This window comes from Erpetoichthys calabaricus, chromosome 3 (assembly GCF_900747795.2).
Source record: "Erpetoichthys calabaricus chromosome 3, fErpCal1.3, whole genome shotgun sequence".
Lineage (NCBI taxonomy): Eukaryota > Metazoa > Chordata > Cladistia > Polypteriformes > Polypteridae > Erpetoichthys > Erpetoichthys calabaricus.
The window spans coordinates 10,380,844-10,393,029 of NC_041396.2; the positions used below are offsets into that span (position 1 = coordinate 10,380,844).

General features: G+C 43.7%; 1 protein-coding gene across 2 annotated transcripts in view; it reads left to right on the top strand.

Annotated features, from left to right (window-relative positions):
• The first annotated feature begins 4,673 nt into the window (after nucleotides 1-4,673).
• capza1b (capping actin protein of muscle Z-line subunit alpha 1b) overlaps nucleotides 4,674-12,186 on the top strand; it is a 72,222-nt gene continuing 64,709 nt past the window's right edge. For both annotated transcript variants that reach the window (XM_028796352.2, XM_028796353.2), the window contains exon 1: nucleotides 4,674-4,783. In XM_028796352.2, coding sequence (XP_028652185.1) covers nucleotides 4,745-4,783 — 39 coding nt within the window. In that variant the 5' untranslated portion in view covers nucleotides 4,674-4,744. The remainder of the gene's footprint in view (nucleotides 4,784-12,186) is intronic.

Consider the following 12,186-nt stretch of genomic DNA (forward strand, 5'->3'; position numbering starts at 1 on the left):
TATTACAACTCAGGTCAGCCAACTCCTTCTCCAGTTCAGTGACCCTGAGCTCGAGGTGCTGGATCACTTGGCATCTTCTGCAGATGTAGCCCTCATAGACAACTGGCTCCTCCAAGCCATCATCTAACAAGTCCAACATCCAACAGGACTTACATGTGAACTGTTTAAGCTAACACTGATTTTAACCTGCCAGCAATAAGGACACCTGAGTAAACAGCCAGTCATTGAAAACCTGCGACTTTTCACTTTATTTAAACAGATTCTTTATTAAATGTTTAAGCTCTGGACTCTTTAATCCTATTCTAAGCACACTCTTGTGTATCTTTTTAAATGACTGCTACAGTGTCACGCACATGTGCATGGAAGACAGCTTAAGGCCTCTGGTGATAATATTTACCCACCGAACCAAGGAGCTGGCACTGTGTTCTAATGCCATGTCTCTTCTTCCCTCTGGAGAATGGAAGATTAATGGAAGATCCGTTCCACCACTGACACCACTTCCATTATCCGCCATTTTGGACTAGTCCCTTCCTGACTGGAACCCATAAAAATCCTGAGATGAGACGAGACAAGACTTTTTTCAAGAGATTTTTTTCAAGTCCCGCGAGACAAGACTTTTGCCATGACATTTTGTCAAGTCCCGCCCTCCTGTCAGCCATATTCAAACATGCCTACAGTCCTCTCATCTCTCATGGATCTAGGTGCTTTTGTCAGACACAGTTCCTGCGCTCTCAGTTCTTATAAAATTTTACGTTTTCCTCATTTAAAGTCTCCTAAAATCCACCACCAGCTCCTTGGTTTTGCTGGTGTTCAGGTGTAGGTGGTTTGAGTCGCACCATTTGTGAATTTCCCCCTGGGATTAATAAAGTATCTATCTATCTATCTATCTATCTATCTATCTATCTATCTATCTATCTATCTATCTATCTATCTATCTATCTATCTATCTATCTATCTATCTATCTATCTATCTATCTATCTATCTATCTATCTATCTATTTAACAAAGTCCTTGATTAGGTTCCTATACTCCTCCTCCTGCCCACTCCTGATGCAGCCCACGATAGCAGTGTCATCAGCGAACTTTTGCACGTGGCAGGACTCCAAGTTGTTTTGGAAGTTGTATAGTATGTATAGGCTGAACAGGACCGGAGAAAGTACAGTCCCCTGCGGTGCTCCTGTGCTGCTGACCACAATGTCAGACCTGCAGTTCCCAACACGCACATACTGAAGTCTGTCTGTAAGATAGTTCACGATCCATGCCACTAGGTATGAATCTACTCCCATCTCTGTCAGCTTGTCCCTAAGGAGCAGAGGTTGGATTGTGTTGAAGGAGCTAGAGAAGTCCAGAAACATAATTCTTACAGCACCACTGCCTTTATCCAAATGGGACAGGGATCGGTGTAGCATATAGATGATGGCATCCTCCGCTCCCACCTTCTCCTGGTATGCGAACTGCAGAAGGTCGAGGGCGTGGCGGACCTGTGGCCTCAGGTGGTGAAGCAGCAGCCACTCCATGGTCTTCATCACATGTGACGTCAGGGCGACAGGCATGAATTAATTCAGCTCACTAGGACGTGATACCTTTGGGACTGGGATGATGCAAGATGTTTTCCAAAGCCTCGGGACTCTCCCCTGTTCCAGGCTCAGGTTGAAGATGCACTGTAGAGGACTCCCCAGCTCCAACGCACAGGCCTTCAGCAGTCGTGGCGATACTCCATCTGGACCCACTGCTTTGCTGGCACGAAGTCTCCTCAGTTCTCTGTTCACCTGGGCTGCTGTAATTGTGGGTGGGGGGAAACTCTCTCCTATGTTGGCATCAGCAGAAGGATGGGTGAAGGGCGCAGTTCTCCGATGTGAGAGTGAGAGTGGGTTAGGGTGGTCAAACCTGCTAAAAAAAGTTGTTCATCAGGTTTGCTTTCTCCCTGTCTCTCTCGATGGAGGCACCCCACTTTGAGCTGCAGCCAGTGATGATCTTCATCCCATCCCACACTTCCTTCATGCTGTTATTCTGCAACTTTTGCTCCAGCTTTGTCATGTCATGGAGACTATGTGGAGAAGTGATAATAATACTTTTATTTATATAGCGCCTTTCCCATGCTCAGGAACTTGAGGTATGAACTGTTATGTTCATCTATCTGCTCAGTTACCAGTATTAAAGGGAAAGTTGCCTTTCATTTTTGATTCTTCCTTGTACAGGGTGAGCCAAAATGAAGTACCACATTGCTCAAGGTCATTGAACGAGGTAGAGGCAGCTGAATGAGTTGAGTTAAGGGGTCCTTTGATAGACAATCCCTTGTAGTTTGCAGTCTGCAACATGTCTTGCTCTGGTGCGCACTGTGCTTTCATTGTCAAAGCGTTCTTCAAAAACAACAAATCCATCACTACGCAACGCGCCTTCCGAACGCACTTCAGCATTCCTCCTAATGGTGATGTCCTAAATTGGAAAACAATTCTTCACTGGGTGGCTAAATTTAGGCAGACGGGTACAACAGTGAGCAGCATATCTCCAGGCTGTCCTCGGACTGTATGAACACATGAAAACATCCAAGCTGTAAGGGCATCAATTTTGCAGTCTCTTAGATGTTCAACCTGCAAACCTGCTTCTGCCTTAGGCATTTCCAACACGTCTTTGATGAGGATTTTGCACGAGGACCTTAATTTACATCCACACAAAATGATGGCAGTGCAGGAACTCACTGAGAGAGACTGGGAGAGTCGTTGTGCGCAAACATTCTGCAAACCGTTCATCAAGATGCCATCGTCATGTGCAGCGACGAGGCACATTTCCATTTGAATGGTTCTGTAAATAAGCAAATCCTTCACTATTGGGCTGAAGCCAACCCTCGTGAATTTCATCAGAAACCCCCCGCACAGTGAGCGTGTTACAGTTTGGTGCAATGTTGCAGAATTTGGCATTGTAGGTCCTTACTTTTTTTGAGGAGCGGGGAGTAACGGTCACTGTCACTTCAGAACGTTACATTGAAATGCTAGAGAATGTTTTGTGGCCCCAACTGGAAGAAACTGATGTGGTGGATGGCTGGTTTCAACAGGTTGAGCAACAGCTCATACGGCACGGACAGCCATACAAGTTTTTCGGGAGATGTTTCCAGGGAAGCTGATCTCCCCACGCGGCGATGTCAGGTGGCTTTCACATTCGCTTGATCTCACTCCGTGCAGGGACGTTCTTAGGCATATGCGAACTACACATCCGCGTAGGGCCCCGGCCCAGCCCTGACTTACAATTTTTTTTTTTTTTGTTGTCGGGCTGTGGGCATGGGGCCCCTGGCACTGCAGCCATCTGTCCCAGTCCCAGGAAATTCAGTTCAGTGCATCTCTTAAGTCTTTTTAACAATGGTAATTTATTATCCAAATTGCAATCTTCACCTAAATCCCTAATAATATTGTCACGCCGTCATAACCAAATGCACTATAGCAAACATTAATTTTAGAGATTCATTTCGGATTCATTCAGAGAGATCCCCATAAAATCATGAAATATCCCTATATTACCGGCCTTTACCAGATCCAGAACAAAATCAATATTTTACCACTCTGTATACACACAAATATACATGTAGGCCTACTGGTCATCTAAGGCCCTTTCATCCATCCATCCATTTTCCAACCCGCTGAATCCGAACACAGGGTCACGGGGGTCTGCTGGAGCCAATCCCAGCCAACACAGGGCACAAGGCAGGAACCAATCCCGGGCAGGGTGCCAACCCACCGCAGGACACACACAAACACACCCACACACCAAGCACACACTACGGCCAATTTAGAATCGCCAATCCACCTAACCTGCATGTCTTTGGGAGGAAACCGGAGCGCCCGGAGGAAACCCACGCAGACACGGGGAGAACATGCAAACTCCACACAGGGAGGACACGGGAATCGAACCCAGGTCCCCAGGTCTCCCAACTGCGAGGCAGCAGCGCTACCCACCGCGCCACCATGCCGCCCTAAGGCCCTTTCCGGATGTTTTATTAGAACACCTTCCTGAGCTACGGGCGGGGATGGGGGCTGCACATCTGGGGCCTGCACATTTCTGAACCGCGTAGGGCCCCCAAACTGCTAAGAACGGCCCTGCTCCGTGCAATTTCTTCTTGTGGGGCTACCTCAATTCGAAGGTATATACACACCGACCTCAAAACTTTGGAGCTCTCAAGGACGCTATTCGCCATGAGATGGCCCAACGAGTCATGCAAGCATTCAGAAATTGACAAAGAACCTTGAAGACATCACTTTTAAAACACAGTGGAAAAAAATCAATTTTGTACACCCTTTGTTGTGTCGTAATGAAATGTTTTTTATCTGGTAGTGTTTTTGTAGAATAAACGTTTGAAACGTGGTACTTCTTTTTGGCTCACCCTGCATATTCTTAGTTGGGCGATCTTCTTCATGACCATAAAGATGAACCCAGGATAACATAACTCAGTTAATCTAACGTAAAATTAAATGGCATTGGGACCATTTCCACCTATATTGCCGAGATAGAAGAAATGACGACTGTCCTTTAAAGTCAACTCCAGGTATCTGGCAATTCAGCGTGGACGATCGGGACTGGAGAAATACCGCCGGCTTCTCGCCGCCTAGCGGCTCACTGACTCCACTTCTAATTACAACTGATTCTCGGAACGTCACGCCACGCCCCTTTGCGCGCAGAGAGAAGCGCGCGCCTGGTCATGTATTCCTTCCGACCATGATGCACCGCGGAGTGGGGTTGGTTTACGTGAGCCAAGATGGCTGACTTTGAGGAGCCGCTCTCGGATGAGGAGAAGGTAGGGTTTGGTTTTTCCTCTTGTTTTTAAGTTTTCCCTGTGTCAGACGTATTCGGAGCTCGTATGCATGTCTGTTTCTTGATCGTACTTTGCAGAGCAAGGTCTGGTTTTATGTTCAGGAACACTGCACGGTATCTTCTGTAGCTAACAAACCGGACCGGGGAAGAGTTCTAAGTTGCTTGTGGCGCTTTGTGTTTTTCGTGGCAGTGACGCTCTTTTACAGACCACGGTGGTGACAAAGTGAAGTGATTTGCAGCAAGTTTAGCGCTGTTAGTCTAATTTTGGGACTCGCGGCCCCCACGGTGTGACATGGAGCGGCACTTCCTGTTTGTATGTCGGGCCTCGGCTGTCCCGCGGCTCGTACTTCACGCACCTTCTTCACCTCCTTTGAGCGGCTTTTGCTAACGCGGCACTCAGCGGAATTGAAAAGGGGAACTCCAGGCTTGCCGAGATGGGTCGGCTACCTGGAGCAAACGTGAGATAAGAGACGAGGGTTCATCTGTCAGGCTCGTGCAGCACAATTTGGCAACGCCCTTAAGTGAAGTGTAAAGCGAGCCTTGCTTATGAAAAAGCGGACTGTTGGTTGAACACCTGCGCGATCAGCACAGAGCACTACGCCCCGTCCGGAGTCGCGTCCTGCGCCCTGTCCCGATCGAGCTGCCACCTTAGTTTGGATTACAACGTCTTGACATTCTGTGTAATACTCTTCTGATTTCCAAGTAGCGTTTGTCATTCTATTCTTTAGGTATATATTTTTGTTCGGATACAGTGCATCCGGAAAGTATTCAAAGCGCATCATTCTTTCCACATTTTGTTATGTTTACAGCCTTATTCCAAAATGGATTAAATTCATTTTTTTCCTCAGAATTCTACACACAACACCCCATAATGACAACGTGAAAAAGGTTTACTTGAGGTTTTTGCAAATTTATTAAAAATAAAAAAAACTGAGAAATCCCATGTACATAAGTATTCACAGCCTTTGCTCAATACTTTGTCGATGCACCTTTGGCAGCAATTACAGCCTCAAGTCTTTTTTGAATATGATGCCACCAGCTTGGCACACCTATCCTTGGCCAGTTTGGCCCATTCCTCTTTGCAGCACCTCTCAAGCTCCATCAGGTTGGATGGGAAGTGTCCGTACACAGCCATTTTAAGATCTCTCCAGAGATGTTCAATCAGATTCAAGTCTGGGCTCTGGCTGGGTCACTTAAGGGCATTCACAGAGTTGTCCTGAAGCCACTTCTTTGATATCTTGGCTGTGTGCTTAGGGTTGTTGTCCTGCTGAAAGATGAATATTCGCCCCAGTCTGAGGTCAAGAGCGCTCTGGAGCAGGTTTTCATCCAGGATGTCTCTGTACATTGCTGCAGTCATCTTTCCCTTTAACCTGACTAGTCTCCCAGTTACTGCCGCTGAAAAACATCCCCACAGCATGATGCTGCCACCACCATGCTTCACTGTAGGGATGGTGCCTGGTTTCCCCCAAATGTGACGCCTGGCATTCACACCAAAGAGTTCAATCTTTGTCTCATCAGACCAGAGAATTTTCGTTCTCATGGTCTGAGAGTCCTTCAGGTGCCTTTTGGCAAACTCCAGGTGGGCTGCCATGTGCCTTTTACTAAGGAGTGGCTTCCGTCTGGCCACTCTACCATACAGGCCTGATTGGTGGATTGCTGCAGAGATGGTTGTCCTTCTGGAAGGTTCTCCTCTATCCACAGAGGACCTCTGGAGCTCTGACAGAGTGACCATCGGGTTCTTGGTCACCTCCCTGACTAAGGCCCTTCTCCCCCGATTGCTCAGTTTAGATGGCTGGCCAGCTCTAGGAAGAGTCCTGGTGGTTTCGAACTTCATCCGTTTACAGATGATGGAGGCCACTGTGCTCATTGGGACCTTCAAAGCAGCAGAAATTTTTCTGTAACCTTCCCCAGATTTGTGCCTCGAGACAATCCTGTCTCGGAGGTCTACAGACAATTCCTTTGACTTCATGCTTGGTTTGTGCTCTGACATGAACTGTCAACTGTGGGACCTTATATAGACAGGTGTGTGCCTTTCCAAATCATGTCCAATCAACTGAATTTACCACAGGTGGACTCCAATGAAGCTGCAGAAACATCTCAAGGATGATCAGGGGAAACAGGATGCACCTGAGCTCAATTTTGAGCTTCATGGCAAAGGCTGTGAATGCTTATGGACATGTGCTTTCTCAATTTTTTTATTTTTAATAAATTTGCAAAAATCTCAAACTTTTTTTCACGTTGTCATTATGGGGTGTTGTGTGTAGAATTCTGAGGAAAAAAATGAATTTAATCCATTTTGGAATAAGGCTGTAACATAACAAAATGTGGTAAAAGTGATACGCTGTGAATACTTTCCGGATGCACTGTATATCCGAATGTCCAGCTGTCGCACGTATATGTGATTTGTCAGCTTACATGCAGTATTATGTGATATTTTTACCAGTTTGTTGAATGTGGTTTATGTATACCTCAAGGCACACATTCTACAAGTATGATTACCACTCATACTGCGATCGTTTTTTAGACGTCAAAGGATTTAAATTTGTTATTTTTACGTCTTCAAAGTCATAGTAATGTTAATGTACCTAATATAGAATTCTGTTCCAAACTGAATTTTTTTTAAATTAATTTTAAAAATACTTTTTTCTTTCCACTTACAATTGACCCTGCAATAGGTGAATGAAAAATATTGACAGTTACTTGTTTGTTGAACCCCTTTTATCCACGGCGACTTCAAACATTTGAGATGCTGCTGGTTACATTTCTTTTGTTGTGTCATCCTAATTGAAGCACAGGCAGGTGACCAAACTCACTCATGGCCACACAGTGTCATTAGTGGAATTTTGAACTTATTCAGTTTAATCACATTGTTTTACTTCTGGAGAAAGGAGCCGAAAAACTTTAGATTTTCTTTTCTCCAACAAAAACGTTTTAAATACAAAGACATCAACATACAATAGGAAAGGTGTGTCTGTTGTTCACTGCTTTACAGATTTAGTATTCATCATTTGTGTGATGTTTTGAAATAGTCACCAGCGCACAGTATGATGTTGCAATCTGCACACTAGAAGCGGATTTCATTTTATGCACATTGTTTTCGTTTTGCTTGTGCATGAGAGGGTGGAATGTCAGGGCCTGATCTGCACAATAGACGGGTCTATTGTGTTATTGTATTCTACCAAAGAGCAGGGCTTAGCCATGTTATTCTCTAACCTGTGTAATCAGACCAGAGTTGCAGAGGGTGCTGGAGCCTATCCCAGCTAGCATAGGGTCCAAGGCAGGAACAAATCTTGGACAGGATGCCATTTCATCGTAGGGCAAACATAAACACATGCAAGGGCCTATGGGTAAGTCGCTATATAAGTAAAATGTATTAATTTAGCATTGCCAATCCACCTAACCTGCTTGTCTTTAGACAGTGGAAGGACCTGGAATCTCAAATGATTTCCACATTTCCCCTACACGAACAGTTTAGTGAGTTTACATCCATTACACGCCACCAGTTTAAAGTGAATAATCCGTTTAAGGTAGGAACCTGGTTTCTTAGTAATCTGTGTTTACATGCGTAAGTACTCTTTCGGTGTTCTCCTTTGGCAAAATGCTCTGGCATTCTTAAACTGTGCAAAAAAAAAAAGTATTAAACGTTATCAGCCACTATGAATTTGAAAGGAAGCATGACATCTGTGATGCTTTTCTTGTGTTTTATATGTATGTTTAGTCAAATTGACACATTATTTACCAGATTGCACTTTTTAAACTCTTTTCTGCTTGGCTCTGCAATTGAGTCCTGCAAAGGACCCGGTGTGTGTGCTTATTACTTTACACCAAGTGCTACTGGGTAATAGCAGTGCAGGTATTTTTACTTTACTAAGATAAGTGTTGAAAGTATGCATGTTACTTTTAGTGTATTACCCTGCTGCACTTGAGTTTGTGTTGCGGAGCTTTGCACTGTACGCTCAGCCCCATCAACAACAATTTAGGGTTTTCTGAAATATTTCAGCCAGGAGAAGGAATAATTTGATCGCCTGGACATTTGCCTCTGGAAATATATTTTGTGGCCGCTTTTACTCGTAGATGCTGAAATCGTGTGCAAAGTGAACACGTGCAGACCACCAAATCTCTAACAGTAACCTGGTTAAGGGTTTACGTAGCCACATAATTGGCTTGTTCATACAGGAATCCACCTCGGTTAATCAGGTTTCTCTAATTGGAATAAGGGTTTACATGACAATGTAGAATTGGGGTTTCTGTGAATAATCACATTATCGAAGTGCATGTTAACCAGCTAATTAGCAGTTGTTGCATTGTGAGCAGTGATGAGGCTACTATACTTGTGTACTAAACGTACGGCTAGTACCCTATTCTATTATGACGCAAATCGGATTTTCATTTTTAACGTTAGGTACTCAAAGGGGACATTAACATTAGGGACCTATAGGCAACTATGCTCCACCCTCACTAACTTTAAGGTTAGTATTTGTGGTTGGAGTAGGTCAGTCTAATAATTTAAACTCCAAAAATGAAGCAACCGGGGCACCTCCCCACGGAGCCCAACACTAGAATAGGTAGGAACTGTCGTCCGTTTAGTACACAAGTACCTTGGCTACTCTCCATCTTGTCCTTCCACTTGATTGCAACCATTTTGCCTTTTTGCTGCACAGCTACTATCACCTGATGGGTGAAAGGTCATGCCATGTATTTGTGGAGGTTCGGTCGTACAGTGCTGTATGCCTTAGTTTCGCTATCCATGTCAAAGTCTGATGACCAATTCACATTATCTCTATCACTAGATTGATCTAATGGTTCAGATTTAGTTTGTTCTAAAATAGAAGTTGCAGCTTCTCATTTGCATGCCATTGTAGGTTTTGGTTGTATGCTCCGCCTCCACTCATGAATATTGAGTGGGGATACTTAATATTCATGACCTTTTTTTTGCAGCCTGATGTTGTTTTATGTGCTGGATGGTAACAGAATACTGTCTCGAATGTTAGTTAAGCTTAACACTTTACGTCTGATTTAAACAGGCTAACCTGAGAGACACTCTGGTTAACCGTCTTTTTGCACAGAATTACGAGGCTGAGAGACGCTCAAGGTTCACGCCACAGAGGTTAAGCACACAGAGATTAAGAGGTGACATGACTGAACAGTGGATCAAGACTGTTACTTTAAAATGAGTTCAACAAGAACACAGGGACACCGATGGAAACTTGTTCAGGGTAAATTTCTCCCAAACATGAGGAAGTTTTTCTTCACACAGCGTACCATAGTCACAATTAAATAAATGACAAAGTAGTGTGGTGGACAGCAGGTATCTAGGATCCTCAAAACTTGAGTTGACGTTGCTTTGGATGAATTTGTTTGGTAGGATTGGCGTTGGATAGGACTGGCAAGTCTTTGTTGAGATGAATGGCCTGTTCTTCTCAAAAGTTTTTCTAATATTCTAATATTTCTTCAAACAAATGCATATCAGTGTGGGGGAAAGGAAAAAAAATGGTATTTGGAAAGGACTCTACCAAAACTTTAAAGGAAAATATCCAGAACTGAAAATAGTGCTTTTGAAATTTGCTGACCTTAGGGGTGTCCAGCTCTGACCATGGAGGGCTGTAGTGGCAGCAGGGTTTCATCCTAACCCTTTTCATAATCTGTGACCAGTTTTCACTGCTAATTAACTTCTTTTCCCTTCATTTTAATTGCCCTGTTTTTAAGAATTCAATCCTCTAAATTGATTACTTTTTTCATTAAATGGCATTCAAGCAGACATGATATGTGAAACAGATGACCAGCTAAATTGGGGCTTCAAATACCAACCAGTTTCACTTGAACCATTTTGTTAATGAGAGGCCGATTCTTATTGGTAATTAAATCCGTTAAAGGTTGACATTCTGAAAGCCGGCCATCGATAATCCGGTTCCTTCAGATTTCCGGCAATGATTTTGGTAGCGCATTTTCAAATTTACCGCGTTGGCGCGCCACTGTTTTCTGGAGGTGCCATTTATGTTTTGATGGTGCTGTAGTCAATAATCAGTTGTTGGGTCTTACTTGCACCTGCTAACAGGCATTCCGGCTCATTCCTTCTCATTTTATCATTTATTTGCTGCTGTACAGCCCCATTATGGATTCAGCAAAGAAAAGTGGTGGCATAAAACGTAAACATTGTGCGTTGTTGATCGCAGTGAAAGTGCTAATTCATTAAGTCATTTTCTATTAAATATTGTAGCGATCTCCGTGTCAGGTTTGAGAAGAGAAAAAAAGGCAGACAGACGTAGTAAAGCCTCACAGAAGTTTACTTGAACAGTCAAGTAAAAAAAGAACGCCAACTTTGTAACCCCACCACACAACCTTCCAACTCCTTCTCTAACTCGCAATTCTCCACCCTTCTCCTGTCCTGGGTCCCGGGTACCCCCCACCCCCCCTTACCATGTCAATCATGCCTCTGCCTGCTGCCATTCCTCCGCGATGTACTCTGCCCTCTCTGTCGGACTCAACAGTCACTCCAAAAAAAAAAAAAAAAAAAAGGTTTCAACCTAGCTGAGACGCTACAATATATACACCATATATAACCATCGAAAATGCGGCACTCCTCAGGTCCGGAGGTTGCCACATTTTTGAATGTCATCCAATATTTAATTCAGTGGCTTGTTGGTACTCTCATTCTGCCACAGCAGACATTTCCAAAATGGTTGATTTTCTGTTCTAAGAATGCCATCAAAATATTTTGGTGACCTGCGAGGTCAGTCTTACTGAGACCTTCACCTTTCTTTATTTTCAGATACTGTGTGATGGGTACAGGTGAGCAGGTCATGTGGCAGCTCATTTTATATCTCATTATTGTTTGGCTGCTAATTAAGAAAAAATGAACAACTAAGGAGTCTTCATCAAGTTAAGTAAAACTAAGGCAAAAGAAGTTAAATAGTAGGAAAAAAACGGTCATTAATTAAGAAGTTGGAATGAAAACTTGCAGTCACTGCGGCCACTCAGGACGGGAGTTGGTCTCCCTTACCTTAGACAAACATTCGGTGGATATGTTGTTTCCATCATCAAAATGTCAAGCTCATGGTGTCCAATATCAACAGTCACATGAACCTTCTGGAGTACATGAAGCTTGGTTTATTATCCGTACAGTGAAGCATATGATTGTTTTTGCTTAAGCTTTTCTAGTTACGTATTCATCCCCTTCTCCTTGGCACACAAAAATACCCAACTGTATAACATGCTTAAATTTTAGGCTATTTTTATAATAATAAGAGGATTAAGAGAGAGTGAAATTAGTGTGTTGGTTCAGTGAGTTATTTTAATTGTAAGTACAGAGCCTTGGACCTACTAAACAACACTGAAAAACCAACTTTTTTTTTTTTAAAGCAGGTTCACAGTACTTTCTATGCAATT